The sequence below is a fragment of the Sinocyclocheilus grahami genome, unplaced genomic scaffold, assembly GCF_001515645.1.
Source record: "Sinocyclocheilus grahami isolate Dianchi unplaced genomic scaffold, SAMN03320097.WGS_v1.1 scaffold115.1, whole genome shotgun sequence".
Taxonomy (NCBI): Eukaryota; Metazoa; Chordata; class Actinopteri; order Cypriniformes; family Cyprinidae; genus Sinocyclocheilus; species Sinocyclocheilus grahami.
In genome coordinates this window covers 650,898-667,519 of record NW_015505294.1, presented here as the reverse complement: position 1 = coordinate 667,519, position 16,622 = coordinate 650,898, and the positions used below count along the sequence as shown (strand labels likewise).

General features: G+C 35.4%; 1 protein-coding gene across 1 annotated transcript in view; it reads left to right on the top strand.

Annotated features, from left to right (window-relative positions):
- LOC107589344 (laminin subunit beta-1-like) overlaps nucleotides 1–16,622 on the top strand; it is a 38,558-nt gene that overhangs the window by 7,702 nt on the left and 14,234 nt on the right. The window contains exons 8-22 of the mRNA XM_016277759.1: nucleotides 632–752; nucleotides 2,207–2,383; nucleotides 2,494–2,606; nucleotides 3,767–3,846; nucleotides 5,550–5,685; nucleotides 5,754–5,912; nucleotides 6,057–6,184; nucleotides 7,532–7,652; nucleotides 7,745–7,952; nucleotides 13,154–13,297; nucleotides 13,377–13,608; nucleotides 13,694–13,857; nucleotides 15,015–15,239; nucleotides 15,576–15,793; nucleotides 15,884–15,980. Of these exons, the coding sequence (XP_016133245.1) occupies nucleotides 632–752; nucleotides 2,207–2,383; nucleotides 2,494–2,606; nucleotides 3,767–3,846; nucleotides 5,550–5,685; nucleotides 5,754–5,912; nucleotides 6,057–6,184; nucleotides 7,532–7,652; nucleotides 7,745–7,952; nucleotides 13,154–13,297; nucleotides 13,377–13,608; nucleotides 13,694–13,857; nucleotides 15,015–15,239; nucleotides 15,576–15,793; nucleotides 15,884–15,980 (2,323 nt within the window). The remainder of the gene's footprint in view (nucleotides 1–631; nucleotides 753–2,206; nucleotides 2,384–2,493; nucleotides 2,607–3,766; nucleotides 3,847–5,549; nucleotides 5,686–5,753; nucleotides 5,913–6,056; nucleotides 6,185–7,531; nucleotides 7,653–7,744; nucleotides 7,953–13,153; nucleotides 13,298–13,376; nucleotides 13,609–13,693; nucleotides 13,858–15,014; nucleotides 15,240–15,575; nucleotides 15,794–15,883; nucleotides 15,981–16,622) is intronic.

Genomic DNA, 16,622 nt, shown 5'->3' with positions numbered 1-16,622 from the left:
ATGCAGTGTTTGTTGTTTACAAACTTTTTTTGGTTTTGTTTCATTTATGCTTGAAGTTGTAGTATGTGTTTCTGTGGTTTTATATCAATGATTTGAAAAGCCAAAGGCGAAATACACCAAAGGAACGAGGTTCCTGCTTAGTCTGCAGTCTTCTCTGTTTACAATCCATATGCACTGAGATGTGTCTCAGTCTGTTGCAGTTCTTACAAAAGAAATTAACAGATATTACATCCAGATCTCAATCTTACTACCTTTTTATGTGCAAGAATTGTATTCAAAGGCACTGAAGTGACTCTAGATCATCTCCAGGCTCAGAGCAGTTCTGTGAAAGCTCACATATAGACTGCATCTAGATCTGTGTCTGTGCCAGGACTGGAGCTTGTTTAATGTAGACCAGATGCATCCAGTATAAACATTTCCTGTTGCCATCTGGTTTAGGGCCGGATTTGTAGACTGTCCTGAGCAAACTTTTCCCTTTTAGGGTCTGAGTAGGAAATGAGCTCAAATTCATTTTGAGGACTTGCTTGTTTATAATTTGTGGTGCCTTTAAATATCCTGTTCCACACATAGTCTCAATTTGATTACATTTATTTTGTTCTTGGTTATCATTGTTATGTCTGTTTTGCCGTAGGTCCATGGCCATTGTATGTGTAATCATAACACCATGGGGCTGAACTGTGAGCGCTGTCAGGACTTTTACCATGACCTGCCCTGGAGACCCGCAGAGGGACGCAACACCAACGCCTGTAAAAGTATGATCTTCTGCAATGTTCAATTATGGGTCAATGAAATCATGCTGATTTTTTTGTCTGGATCTATTCATTTATTTAAAAATAACTTTTTATGACAAAGTTAATTCTGGTTATAAAATGTCTTGTTGTACAACCCAAAAATGTAGTGATATTTATGTCAAAATGTAATGAAAATGCACTATTACATTTGACTTGATGGTTACATCACATGACTTTGAGTCATTAAATATATCTTTTTAATTATGCATAATGTTTATAAAAACCATATGAAACCAGTATATTTTCAAAAGATTTACTTTGCAAATCAGGTGTTACAAGTTTTGTAACATTCTTTTTGATGTACTTTTGATTCTGCTTTATAGTTTTGAAACATTGGTATTATAGTATTGTATCAATGTTATTGCATGAGAGTTTCTAAACAATGCTGACATTCTATTTTTTAGTACAATTGTTACAGTTTCTAATGAAGTTTTGATATCAATATTTTAACTTTGGTATGCTACTAACTCAGATACATTAAACTTTTTGTAACAGTACAAACATGTTTTGTAACTGTTGTTACTTCTTTAAAGAACATAGTCAAAAATTCTTTGTTGTACAATTGTTACTGCTTTATAGTTTTCAAAGTGGTAGTTCTTTGTCGTACAGATATTACAGCATTATAGTTTTTAAAAATCGTAATTCTCGTAAAACATCGTTATAGTCTTTAAACGTCATAATTCTTTGTTAAGCAATTGTTACTGCGTTATAGTTTTTAAACATCATAATTTTTTATCATGCAATTGTTACTGTGTTATAGTTTTTAAACGTCATAATTCTAATTAATATTAATCCAATAATTAACATGGAGTAACAATAAAAATACCATTTATTTATTTGATTAATGTACATTTCGATGTGTATTTTTAGCATTTCAAGTTGTATACATTTAATTAGTATTCATTAATAACTTATAAACAAGCATGAATTAACAAAAAATATACTTATTAACTAATTATTTTGTAGATATTAAAATTAACTTTTAAGTATTAAGTATAAATTAGCATTAATTCTGAACAAACATATCAATGTTAATCGATATATATATCAATGTTAATATATTAATATATTAACATCAATGTACAATGTAGATTAATAAATTCTGTAAAAATGTGTTCATTGTTTGTGAATGCATTAACTAATGTTAACAAACTAAATGTTATTGTTGTGTGTACAGTGTTTGTTGTGTGAACAATGCTAAACAATGGAAGTATCTTTCGTGAACTTTGTACTAGATAGTTTTAACAAAATTAGTTGCGAAAAACAGTATTGCGATAAAAAAGTTGACACAGAGCATATTTACTGCTGCATTGATACAGTATAAGAATTATCATGGATCCGTTTGTTAGTTTTCCCAGCTGTCCACAGTTCTGTCCATTGTCTTTAAGTACGCTGTCCGGATTGATCTTTTCCAGCCTGTAACTGTGATCCGGTCGGCTCTCTCGACGGTGGAGTGTGTGATCCGCTGACAGACGTGTCTCTCGGGCTGATCGCGGGTCAGTGTCGCTGCAAGCCTAATGTGGAGGGTGAGCGCTGTGACCAGTGCAAACAGGGCCATTACGGACTCAGCGACGACCCTCTGGGATGCCAGCGTAAGTCCATGCCTTACACAATATAGCCAACCCAAATCATTAATTAATTCATGTGAAAATGGTTTTGAAAGATCTCAAATAAAAGTTGCTTTTGTTTTGTTGTTACCCAGCATGCACATGCAATGCTTTGGGGACGGTTCCAGGTGGAAGTCCATGTGATACAGACTCAGGAAACTGCTACTGTAAACGTCTGGTTACCGGAAGGAACTGTGACCAGTGTCTGGTGCGTGTTCTGTTTACTTTATGAGTTCATTCATATATCTTTGTGCAATAGCACTGTGAATGATTTTAGAAACATAACATTGTGCTTTTATAATATGTAATGTGACACTTTTGTAAATTATTGTAAATCATACAACAGTTTTATTAAATGTGCATTAATAAATAAATATATATATATGTTAAATTTTAGGACTAGGTGGTACTATCCCATATTACTATTGCACCTGCCTGAGATAAGTGGGAAACAATGGAGAGCAGCTTGAGTGGTAGCACCAGGAGTCAAGGGGAGAGGGTATAGAGGGAAAGAGGTCTCACCTTCATTGGGGTCAGCAGGTGGGCACCCCCCTTCTTTGGTGTTTTTCGATGATATCAGCCCACTACACCTCCAGAGGGCTCATCGGCACCAACTGGGATCTTCTCCGAACCATTGGTTAAGGTTCACTGGTGAAGGCAGGACATCATAAGTGGCTTATAAAAGGAAGCTGATTTGGAATGCTTCCATGCTCCACAGCTCCTTCCAAGAGAGTTTAGGCCTCTCCACTCCTTCCCATCTCATCCACTGCCTTGCTTTACCTGTGAGATTGTTTTTGCACATCTCATTGCTTGCTCTTGCTGGCGCATCTCCTCAACCACCAATTTTCTACGCTGAAGTGGGGTTGCCTTGTGCCAGAGTGGTCTACTCTATCCAAGTCCAAAACCTCCTCTCCCTTGTTGTACATGACCAACAATGTCTCGATGCCTCAGAGCTGACTTAGCCTGTTGTACTGCTGCCCCTGGAGTCCACACACTTCCAGTTTTAAGGGTCGGAGCTACTTGAGCAACACATGGGTCTTGGGATTCCAGCAGCGTCATTTCCAGCCTTACTTTTGAGCACTTGTGCTCCTCTACCAGGCTGGACATTAGAAGCTCCTGGACACCTTTTCCGTACAGCCCTATGCTGCTTATACACCTAGGGAATATATATATATATATATATTCAGTATATATATTCTTTTACATTTTAACAATTATATTTATTTATTTTTCCAGATTTCTTGCATTCAGTATTCCAAAATGTGATCATTTGCCTTTAAGAACTACTGCTTACATTTTGCTTCTTGTGAGGTCTGTCGTAAACACTGTGGTGTTTAAATGGTCTTTTAACTAGTCTCTCTCTCATAGCCTCAGCACTGGGGTCTCAGTAACGACATGGATGGCTGCAGACCATGTGACTGTGATCATGGTGGTGCAATCAACAACAAGTGAGTATTACTACTCTGTTCTGGCTGAAGTTCCTGAATCTCTCATTCAAATACATTTTTATCACTATTATTACTACTATTTTTAGTATTTTATAATAATTTACTATTATTATTAGTTCAGGTTTTAGTAATTTTTCTATATGCTTTAGTCATTTTTATTAGTTTTTCTTTTTTTGTAATTAATATTTTTGTATAGCTTTTAATTTATTTTTATTTCGGTTTAAGTTTGAATCATTTTAGCACTTCAATTTTAACTAATTTATTTCAATTAGGTGCCAAGGCAACATTTGTATTTTTTCTGTTTTATTTAAGTTTTTCATCTTATATTCGTAGTAAAAACTTCTTATGCCATAATACTTCAAATGCATTAACATATTTACTGACATATTGCTTAAGACTTACTAATATAAAATTATTAGTGCTGTCAAACGATTAATCGCATCCAAAATAAACGTTTTTGTTTATAGAATATCTGTGTGTATATGAATATATAAATGTATATATTTTCCTTTGTATAGCTTTTAATTTATTTTTATTTCGGTTTAAGTTTGAATCATTTTAGCACTTCAATTTTAACTAATTTATTTCAATTAGGTGCCAAGGCAACATTTGTATTTTTTCTGTTTTATTTAAGTTTTTCATCTTATATTCGTAGTAAAAACTTCTTATGCCATAATACTTCAAATGCATTAACATATTTACTGACATATTGCTTAAGACTTACTAATATAAAATTATTAGTGCTGTCAAACGATTAATCGCATCCAAAATAAACGTTTTTGTTTATAGAATATCTGTGTGTATATGAATATATAAATTTATATATTTTCCAAATATATACTGTATGTGAGTGTATTTATAAATACATAATAAATATACACAGTACACATACACAGTAAACAAAAACTTTTATTTTGGATGCGATTAATAGTTATTAATTGTTTGACAGCACTAAAAATTAAATTGAAACTTTATTTGGTAGTATTTCTTTATTGCACAATGCACATTTACAAAATTAGTTGTTCCAATTTAAGTATACCAGTTTAGTATACCAAAAGTACAATTGCAGGGTATTTTATTAAGCACATAAATATGTAAATGTATTTGTAGTATACTTAGCACAAAATAAATGTAATTCAAATACATTTTAGTATATATATATTTTTTTTTTTATATTTAATTTTATTTCAGTTACCAAAAGATTTTGTTAACAATAATAACACCACCCTAAGTATTAAACTTGTGTGAACTTGAGTGTAACTCATCATGGACATCGAGGGACACTTTAACATATGCCGCTTTCTGAGAAGAGCTGTGCTATTACTTTCCTTTGTGATCAGACGTAGATTTTCGACAACAAAATGGATAAAAAAACTTAAATTTTCTTCAGAATTTGTAAAAATCTACTTGCTACTCCTACTGCCCTCTTTTCTTAGTAAGTTGAATCAATGTGTTGAGAAACTACTGGCAGGAAGCCTGAAATAACAGTGAAAATAGTCTGTATCATCCAATAAGAAAACTGTATTTACATGAGTTACAAAGGCAGGCTTTAACTGCAATCCAACAAACAGATGTGTGCCATTTTCTCACAGGTTCTGAGTCTTGACTGTTTGTGTCAGCATGAAATCTGTCATCCAGAGCTATTTTCCTCCAGATCTTTAGGAAGAACCATCTAAATTTCCTGACGTTATTTCTTTTCCCAGTTGCTCTCCAGAAACGGGTCAGTGTCAGTGTCGCGAGCACATGTTTGGCAGACGCTGCGACCAGGTGGAATCTGGTTTTTACTTCATCGCTCTGGACCACTACACTTATGAAGCTGAGGACGCCAAGTTTGGACCTGTAAGTGTCCTCATTATTGCCATCTGTCGAAGTCTTTGAGTATTTGAATGACGTATCTCTATCGGTAGGGTGTGACGGTTGTCCCGAGACCCCAGCCTCAGGACAGATCCCCTACTTGGACTGGCATTGGTTTTGTGAACGTTCCTGAAGGTGCCTATCTTGAGTTCAGCATCGACAACATCCCCTACTCTATGGAGTATGACATTATCATCCGATATGAGCCTCAGGTGACTTCCTCTACAGTATAATACTAGCATTGACATTTGACTAGAACAGTTTAGTAATGAGTAAAGACATGTTTGATCAGCCTTGAGTTAAAGGGTAAGCAGATACATCATTACATCATCTGCTTGCTCTTTCATGGTGTGTAGCTGCCAGAGCAGTGGGAGGAAGTGTTGATGACTGTCATCAGGCCTCGCGTCATTACCGCCGACAGCCGCTGTGCAAACACAATGCCCGACGATGACAACCAGGTGGTGTCTCTGCATCCCGGATCCAGGTATGAGATCAGAAAGATGGACCACCTGATGCACATTACCTTTCATCCAATAATAACTAGGCAGTATTTTAAGTCATCATGCTGTAGATGTAGTCCTTATGCAAAGACTAAAATAAACTAAAAAGATTAAAAACAATTGAAAGGAAGCTGAAATAAAATAAAACTTAAGTATTAGATGAAAAACTAAACAAACATTTGAAATGTTGATTAGGCTACTAAGTTGAAAATTTGAAATGCTGTTTTGGCAACTAACTGAACTAAGTTGAAGCACTAAGATTTCTAACTGTAAATAAATGAAAACTAAAACTTAACTGAAATAAAAACTGAAATAAAAATAAATTATCCCCAAAACAAGCAAATAAGTAAAAACAATAAAAGTACATAATTGAATTACTAAAAATGTAACTCAAATCAAAAATGTATCAAAACTACAATAGTGTATAAATAATGCTTTTTTATCACTATTTTTTTTAACAGTCTATAGGGTTCAGGATTTGACCAACCCAAGTCATTATTTATATACTACTGTAGTATTTTTTAAATATTTAGAATTATCTTTTACTTTTATATATTCAGTTTTCATTTAAATTTTAGTGTAGGTTTTGCTAATTTAGTTGTTTTGTCGTTTTTATTTCAATTCCGTTTTAGTAATCCAGTTTAAACATATTTATTTCAGTTAGTTTCCAAAGCAACATTTCTATAATATTTCAATACAAAAAAAGTCATACAAAATGACAAAAGTACATAACAAACTTACTAAAAATTGACCTCGCATTAAAAAGCTAATTCAAAATATTAATAGAAGCTACAATAGTATATAAATAATACTAAAACAACACTAGATGGTAGTGAACAACATTTTGCTCATTTTGACCAAGGAAGAGAACGTCATCCCAGAATGTACTGCAGTAAATCCAGAGAGGTGTTTATTATAGATATATTTATTGCATTCAAAGCTTAAAAGTAACAATAAACAGTAATTCAATCTAATAAAACCCCAAGATTTTTGTGCCTATTGCATTTTATTCTTATTAGAGTATCAAGCTCTTAACTGAGCAACGTGTCACTTCAGTTAGGATGCTGCCTAGTTAGGTTTTTAGTCAGATGCGCTCACATCAGCAAAATTTAGGTGAAAATTTGCAGCCAAGAAAAAGACCCTTTTCACCCTCATGCAAAATATTAGAATGCGCCAATTTCTATTGAAAGGACTTGATTCTGACCACAAAAATTTGCTGAACTGCAGAAAATGTGACTGTACCTTTAGACGGCCGTTCACTAGGTTTCATTAAGCTGATGTCTTTGAGTGTTAAATCTGAGAAAATTAATTCTCTTGGTTTTGCCCATCAGGTATGTGGTGCTGTCTAGGCCTGTGTGTTTTGAAGAAGGCTTGAACTACACCGTGCGCTTGAGTCTGTCTCGCTACTCGGCTCTCAGCGATGTGCAGTCGCCGTACACCCTCATCGACTCGGTAGGCTCCCTCTTTTACCCTGTCAGATAGACAATATCAGTTGCACTGGAATCTTCAAATGCTGAACGACCGATTTCTATTCTTGCTCTCAGATCGTCCTCATGCCACACTGCAAAAACCTGGATATTTTCTCTGGCTCTGGGTCAGAGGGTGGAGACATGGTGACCAACAGCGCCTGGGAAACCTTCCAGCGCTACCGCTGTTTGGAGAACAGCCAAGCAGTGATAAAAACCCCCATGACTGATATCTGCAGGAATTACATCTTCAGTGTGTCGGCTTTTCTGCACGAGGGAGTTAAAGGTACATCCATAACTTGATAATAAATTACCCACCTTAAATTGAACTAATAATATTTGTGATGATATGTGCTAAATCAGGGGTGCCCAAACTCGGTCCTGGAGGGCCGGTGTCCTGCAGAGTTTAGCTCCAACCCCAATTAGACACACCTGAACCAGCTAATCAAGCACTTATAGGCATACTAGAAACTTACCAGCAGGTGTGTTGAGGCAAGTTGGAGCTAAACTCTGCAGGACACTGGCCCTCCAGGACCGAATTTGGGCACCCCTGTGTTAAATGATGTTCTTAGTCTTTCCTTCCTATGACGGGGAAGCCCAGACAAATGCTACATGATTGTATGTTGCATTAAATTTCAGAAACAGTTTATTGTGCAATCAAAATACCCATATCAATCAAGCAAAAAATACAAAACAAAAAAACTTTATGCATAATGTGGGACTTTTAATTATAAACAAGTCTGAAATACACCAGGACTCTTATTTTGAAATGCACATACTTTACCATTACTGACTGCTCATTCAAAAAGTTGCAGATACAATTTTCATTCATTCCATGTTGGCAAAATGAGTCAGAATGCGTATGGGCGTATTTGATAGTTCACCCAAAAATTTAAATTTGATGTTTATCCGCTTACCCCCAGGGCATCCAAGATGTAGGTGACTTTGTTTCTTAAGTAGAACATAAACGAAGATTTTTAACTCAAACCGTTGCAGTCTGTCAGTCTTATAATGGAAGTGAATGGGAATCACGGCTTTGAGAATCATAAAACATACACAAACAAAACCAAATTAGCCCCTGCGGCTCGTGACGATACATTGATGTGTAAAGACACGAAACGATCGGTCTGTGCAAGAAACTGAACAGTATTTATATCATTTTTTACCTCTGATTTTCTGCAATGTCCGAACTGTCCTGAGCGCGTTCGTGTCTTCTTCTTCAGCCGGCGCGTGACGCGTCTTCTTCTTCTTTTTTTTCTTGCTTTATGGCGGATCGACTTATAAGTGCATTACCGCCACCTATCTCTCAAATGGACCATTTGAAATGGACCACCATAGGTGGTGGTAATACACTTATAAGTCTGCGATCCGCTGTAAAGCAAGAAGAAGAAGAAGAAGACGCGTCACACGCCGGCTGAAGAAGAAGACGCGAACGCGCTCAGGACAGTTTTTAAGCAATCTATTGGCATAAATGCACATAAATTTTTAGTTGCAGTAATGCCTACACTATACTTTTAAGAATTATTAGTTTTTTTTTTATTCTAGTTATAATATCACAAATGGCATACTAACTTGATCTTTATGATCTTACCACTTTGTTTAAAGTGCACACACATACAGATTCTCAGCCTGTCATCATGGCATGACTTTGGCTCCATTCTCTAACCACATAAGAATCCCCTTTCCCCTTTATGATAGACGTGCCAGTCTTCATTCTGTCATCGTTCATTCAGCTTTCATTTTCCTCTGTCTGATGTCTCTCATCAGAGGTGCTTTCCTGCCTCGTGTCAGAGCTTGTAACAAGGCCTCAGGCATAATTATACTGCTTTACATGCTTCCTGTCTGAGACTTTACAACTTCATCAACTGTCAGGACAAGAAGAAAAGCAAAAGACATGGCTAGAGGCGTAAATCAGAACACAAGCTTTGCTGACTATAAATATCAGTGTGAAAATGATGACTTTCACATGAAGAAATCAAACACAGCATAACACACTACTACTGAAAAGACATCTTCAAGTCATACTTTAAGAAACTGTAACTTGTCAAGCTTTATATGATACAGAATGTAAAAATACAGTCAAACTCCCTTCTGGGAAAAGTAAGCCACATTTCAAGGCTACACTTTAATAAGTAGCAAACAACTTTGAAGCTATGTGAGGAGGCAGTCTTTTAAAATATGTAACTTTTAAATATCTAACAATTATATCTGATGATACAATTTTAACAGAGCAGTATAATGGCACAAAATTAACAATAGTTTTTGAATCAAGTGTCTCAAGTATGGTAACACTATTAAACTTATTCTAACTAATAAAATTAGAAACACTAATTAAAATAAGTTCAAATCAAAGTGATGAACAGATGCTTTTGGCTTTTAAAAGACTAGTTTCATGATCCTTCTTCATCTTGGTAATCACAGTTATTAGAGTTTTAATTGTCCTTGATTTTATTTTTAGTGGGGAAAAAATGGTGTTACAGTTGATGAGATCAATTTATTCAGTCTGATTACCTGTCCATTTCAATAAATCATTTGTGTCATTATTTAAAAGTGTGGAATTCTTCATATTTAAATTTTTTTTTGTAAATAAATATTATAAATAAATGTTTTTGTTATGCATTGACGTTGTGCTGTAGAAATGAAAATAATTGAATATTCATCCATCAGTTAATTTAGTGAAAAACTAAATGTTTTTTTTGTTTTGTTTTTATAAAATTTAAATTTAGTTTTTATTTAAAACATTTAATCTGCAAAAATGTTTGTTTGGTCAAAAATTGTTTCTCTGATTTGTAAAAAAATAAGCTGTTTCAAAGCATAAAATATCATAAAGCATTACATATTTTAAATTTTAGCTATACAATCTGACATTTTAGGAAATTATATTTGTACCTCAATTTACTCAGCTGTAAAGCTCCATGCACAATATGATGTGGCATAAAAGTCAGCGACCTGCTACATTTAGGAAAGCATAGCTAGTAACTAAAGTAACACTATTTTGAAAAGGTTTGTGGTGTTGTTACTTTAGTTTCTCCTCAGCACTGCTTTAGCGATCCAGTAGGACTGATGTTTGCTTTAAAGAACAAGTAAAATTTCCTGGCTCTTCTGGCCTGCACCATATGTTTTTTGTGGGTCTTTCATGGTGAGATGACTTGCCAAGTCACTAAGCAAGCATTTTTACGCAGGTGGTTTGAACTCAGAGCCACTGAGGTGTCGAGTTGAACGCCGGTGAATTACCTCAGTGTGATTTATAAGCTGTGCACATCCACCAGAGAGGCTTTTTTGGGTTTGAGCCCATGCTAAACTGTATGCAAGCTCCAACCTGTTAATACTGATATTAAAATTTTGTTAGCCAATAGGTATTTTTACAGCCATTAACTAATATAATGGATGATATACATGAATGTATAAGAGATCAACCGATATTGTTTTTATAACCGATAAAACTTTAGTTTTTAACTACAGTTTGATATGAGGTTTTAGGTGTCTTTTATTTGGTTAAAAGAGTGTACTGGAATAGTTATACATTGTCAGGAAAGTAACAAACAAAACGGTAAATAAGATTACAGTAGAGTTAATTTTGAGTGGCATGTTGTCAGAATTATTATTTATATGTTTGTCGGCCTAGATTATGAAATACCTGCTGATCAACGCTCTCATTGTCATCCCGATTTTTTTTTAAACATGAATATTGTGTAATAATGTTATTTTGCATGAAGAATTTATTTGCGCTTACAAAAACTTGACACTCAAACAGCATTGTTCGTGGAGAGAGCAAATTAATTTCCACAGAGTATTTAGATAACTATTAATAGTGCAATAAATAGTAAACGTTAATGTAATAGCCGATATAGGGGTGGGCGATATGACCAAAATCTTATATCATGAAATGAGTAGTTTTATTTCACGGTAACAATATATATCACAATATAGTTATTTTTGCTTTAAATAAGGTCTTTATGATATAAAAACATTTTATACCATAGAAATGTCATAATTTTTGTCATTGGACTCAATATAAAAAAATAAAATAAAAAAAAAACTGAAGACAAGTAAACAGTCAGGGATTAAAAAAAGAATAAGAAACTAATTGCAAGCAATAGGACAAAAATACTGTAGAACAAATAAATAAGAAATGCTACATACATTGTATAAAGCAGAGGTCCCCAATCACCGGGTCGCGACCCACTACCGGGCCGTTGAAGAATTACTACCGGGTCGCAAGAACGTTCTGGGAAAAATGTGTATTGATATGACACTGTTATTTATTTATGTTAATGATTGTTCTAATTATTCTGTATTTTCTTTGTATGCGATTGATATGGATAGCAATTTGACAATTTCATGTTAAATAAGTAAATGAAAGATTGCTCTGATCTGTCACATATTAGGAGTTAAACGGATCGCAGTTGATCCGTAATACGTACGGATGAGACCCTACCGTTCGGCACGCACGTGATTCGCAGATTAATTTGCCAATTTACACGTACAAGCAATTTTAAACCACAAGAAGAGAAACGAAAGAGAGCTCAATTCGTTACTCACGCACTGTTCTCGCACACAATCAAAGCGCACTCAAGAGACGTGTTTCAGACAGCGCATTAGTTGCGTATACATACACATAAAATTAGCCTATGTCTATATATATATATATATATATATATATATATATATATCCCCCAAACGTAACCGGTTCGTGGTGTAAAAAAGTTTGGAGACCCCTGGTATAAAGCAATCAAATGTATAAAACACTACATATTCTTCACTGTATAAATTATATATTTTTTCTATTAAAGTTGCAAAAGTGATTTAGTCAAGAGCAGTGAGAGATTTTCTCTTTTGTTGTTTGATTAATATGAATGACAGACAGCATGAATATTAGACTGCTGTCACTTTAAGAGCTGGCCGGATCCAACATACTGTTACACATGTGTTTTCTTTCTCAGCTGTTTGCTTTCACTTAAGACCTAAATTACTGTGTTTACAAGGATACTTGCAAAGACGGGCATTTTGACATGTATTTATTCGTTCAGGGCCTATAAAGCGGCAAAAATAACTCAGTTCGATACTCCCTGCGTTCAATACACGTGCACGAGCCTCTCAGACAGCGCTCAGAAACAGTCTCTCAGATAGATCAAGCATACAGCAAAATTAGTTCTCTTTCGCTGCTGATTGCGTTTCAATGGCATAAAATCACTTGTAATGTTTAAAAACGAGTGCAAACGATTTTCGTGACCACGAAAACTTGGTTAACCGTGTCTGCTGGAATATCGCCCACCCATCTCTAGAATGTAGAGAAAAGAGGGATAGCTGTGTGAAAAACAATCGAATTTGGTAAAAAGCCCAACCAGTAAAAAAAACACTAATATTGGTCAAGTTTATTGTAGCACTTCATTGTAGCACTTTTGCCATTGAAATGACTGAGAAAAAATGCCCCAGTTACCTTGAATTAACCCTATATTTCTTTTTTTTCTCTTCTGTTTCTCTCAGCCTGTCAGTGTGACCCGCAGGGGTCTCTCAGCACGGTTTGTGAACCGAGCGGTGGCCAGTGCCAGTGTCGGCCCAACGTGGTTGGCAGGAACTGCGACAAATGCGCCCCAGCGACCTTCCTTTTTGGGCCACAAGGCTGCAGGCGTAAGTGCAACTTGTCAATAGCATAGACTGCACCATGTATTTCCTTCACAAGCATAATTGTGGTCTGTTGTTGGTTTAGCATGTGATTGCAGTCCTGAGGGGTCTGTCTACTCCTTCTGCCACGAGGCCAGCGGTCAGTGCGAGTGTATTCCCGGAGCGTATGGGCGGCAGTGCGACCGCTGTCTGCCAGGATACTGGGGATTCCCTAACTGTCGCCCCTGCACTTGCAATGGCCACGCTGAGCAGTGCGACCTGCTCACGGGACAGTGTCTGTCCTGCAGGGACCACACCACTGGACACCACTGCGAGAGGTTAGTCACTGTGTTCTTTCGTCAACATTATAAGTTGATGTTTACATGAAAGTATAGCCTTTCATTTATGAAATCTCTTTTGCAGGTGTTTGAATGGCTACTATGGTGACCCCGTCCTGGGCTCTGGAGACCACTGCCGCCCCTGCATGTGTCCGGACGGTCCTGGCAGCGGAAGACAGTTCTCCGGCGCGTGTTATAAGAGCCTCGACTCCAACCAGGTGTTCTGCGTCTGCAACCAGGGATATAAAGGTAACCAGCAGACATCTTATTTGATTTATAAGAGCATCTGTCAGGAACACCGTAAATTTCCTGTATCATGACATACGCTAGAACTTGTCATATAGTTTACTGTACCATTCAAACGTTTGGAAATTTTTATGATTTATGTTTTTGAAAGAAATCTCTTCTGCTCACCAGGGCTACATTTATTTGATCAAAAATACAGTAAAAACATTAATATTGTGAAATAATATTACAATTTTAAAGAACTGTTTTCTATTTGAATATATTTTAAATGTAATTTATTCCTGATGTGAACAAAGCTGAATTTTCAGCATCATTCTCCAGTCTTCATTTCACACGATTCTTCAGAAATCATTCTAATATGCTGATTTGATGCTCAAGAAACATTTCTGATTATTATCAATGTTGAAAACAGTTGTGCTGCTTCATATTTCTGTGTAAACTGATCAATTGTTTAGGGCCATTTATTTTGATGAATAAAAGCACAGTATTTATTTAAAATAGAAATCTTTTTTAACAAAATAAAGAAATGTCTTTACTGTCACTTTTGATCAATTTAATGTATCTATGTTTAATAAAAGTATTAATTCCTTAAAAATGTCTTACCCCAAACTTTTGAATAGTAGTGTATCATGGTTTCGACACACACATATTAAACAGAAAAAACAGTTTTCAAAACAGTTTGATAATATTAATAAATAATAGAAAAAAGTCTCACGGTTTCCAAAAAAAATAAATAAAATGAAGCAGCACAACCACTGATAATAATAAACATTGATAATAATATAATAATTGTTTCTTGAGGAGCAAATCAGCATATTAGAATGATTTCTGAAGGATCATGTGACACTGAAGACGAAAGTAATGATGCTGAAAATTCAGCTCTGATCACAGGAATAAATTAGTTAAAATATATTAAAATAGAAAACAGCTCTGATTTCTAAATTGTAGTAATATTTCACAATATTACTGTATTTTTACTGTATTACTGTACTTTTTGTATCAAATAAATGAAGCCTTGGTGAGTATAAGAGACTTCTTTCAAAAACATAGTGAACGATAGTGTATGTGGAAGAATATGGTGATATTTTGTCTTGTAATATGTAATTTTGTAGCTGTGAGAGCTGTAATTTAACACACCTCTTGTCTGGTGTCACCCATAGGTGCCAGGTGTGAAGAATGCGCCCCTGGTTATTACGGAAACCCACACGAGGTGGGCGGAGAATGTCGGTCCTGTCAGTGCAACAACAACATCGACATGATGGACCCAGAGTCCTGTGACGCCCGATCGGGCGCTTGTCTCAAATGCCTGTACCACACCGATGGCGAGGGCTGCAACCGCTGCAGGCTCGGTTATCACGGCAATGCACTGACCCAGAGCTGCAGAAGTAAGTTCTTGAAGACATGTTTCATTGTTTCAATGCTGTGTTTACAAAAATATGATCCAACATTTTTTATTATATATTTTTGACTTATAAAATCATTGGACAAAGTAGTTAGACAAGTATTATTGTCAATACAATGCCTGATTTATAAATCTATTTAAAACATAGTATGGACAATTGAAAAGATTAGTACTTTTGACGTCTAGATAAAGTTTTACTAGTATAGAAAAAAAACTATTTAAAAAATCATTTTAAAATGTACATTTTGTGCATCTAGTATAATTATGCATTTGACTCCTGGCCGCTGAGTTTCTAATGTTTTGTCCTGGTCTTTCTCAGAGTGTGTGTGTAATCATATGGGCTCTGTTGAGGAGACGTGCCCCTCTCCGGGTAACTGCAACTGTGACTTGAACAGCGGTCAGTGTCAGTGTCTTCCTAACGTGGTGGGCCAGAACTGCGATCAGTGCGCACCGGACACCTGGAATATGGCCAGCGGGAGAGGCTGCGAGGCCTGCGACTGCGACCTCAACCATTCCTTCAGCTCGTCGTGCAATGAGGTCAGACCACCTTCACACACATGTCATGTTTGGGATCGTAATAAAATGCACATGGATTAATCTGCATTTTTTTAATTCTCTGTGCTGTAGATTATGGGCCAGTGCTCTTGTAAACCCGGGTTTGGCGGCAGAACCTGCCGAGAGTGTAGAGAGCTGTTCTGGGGAAACCCTGAGGTCAAATGCCACGGTGAGTTCAGAAAAACTGAAAAAAATATCAGTGCAATAAATGACCCAATCAATTATGATAATAATAGGCAATGCATTTAACTTTAGTAATGTGATGTATTTCTAAGGGAACCAGAATATTCTTTAGGAAATAATTTATTACAGTGCGTTATTTTGTTTATTTTTAATATATTAAGACAAGTTAGTTGTGATATTTGTTTTAATATTAATATAAAAGGAGGCTTAAAACTGATCAAAAGCGACAGTAAAGACATTTTTAATGTTTCAAAAAATCCTGAAAAAAAAATATCATGATTTCCAAAAAAAAAAAAAATGTATATATATATATTAATCAGCACAACTGTTGATAATAATAAACATTGATAATAATAGCTTTTTGAGCACCAAATCAGCATATTATAATTATTTCTGAAGGATCATGTGACACTGAAGATGCTGAAAATTCAGCTTTGATCACAGGAATAAATTACATTTTAAAATATATTACAACAGAAAACAGTTATTTTAAATTGTAATAATATTTCACAGTACTACAGTTTTTACTGTATTTTTGATCAAATAAATGCAGCTTAGGAGAGCAGAGAGACTTCTTTTGAAAAAAATACCTCATTCAGACCCCAAACATATTTACTGTATATATATA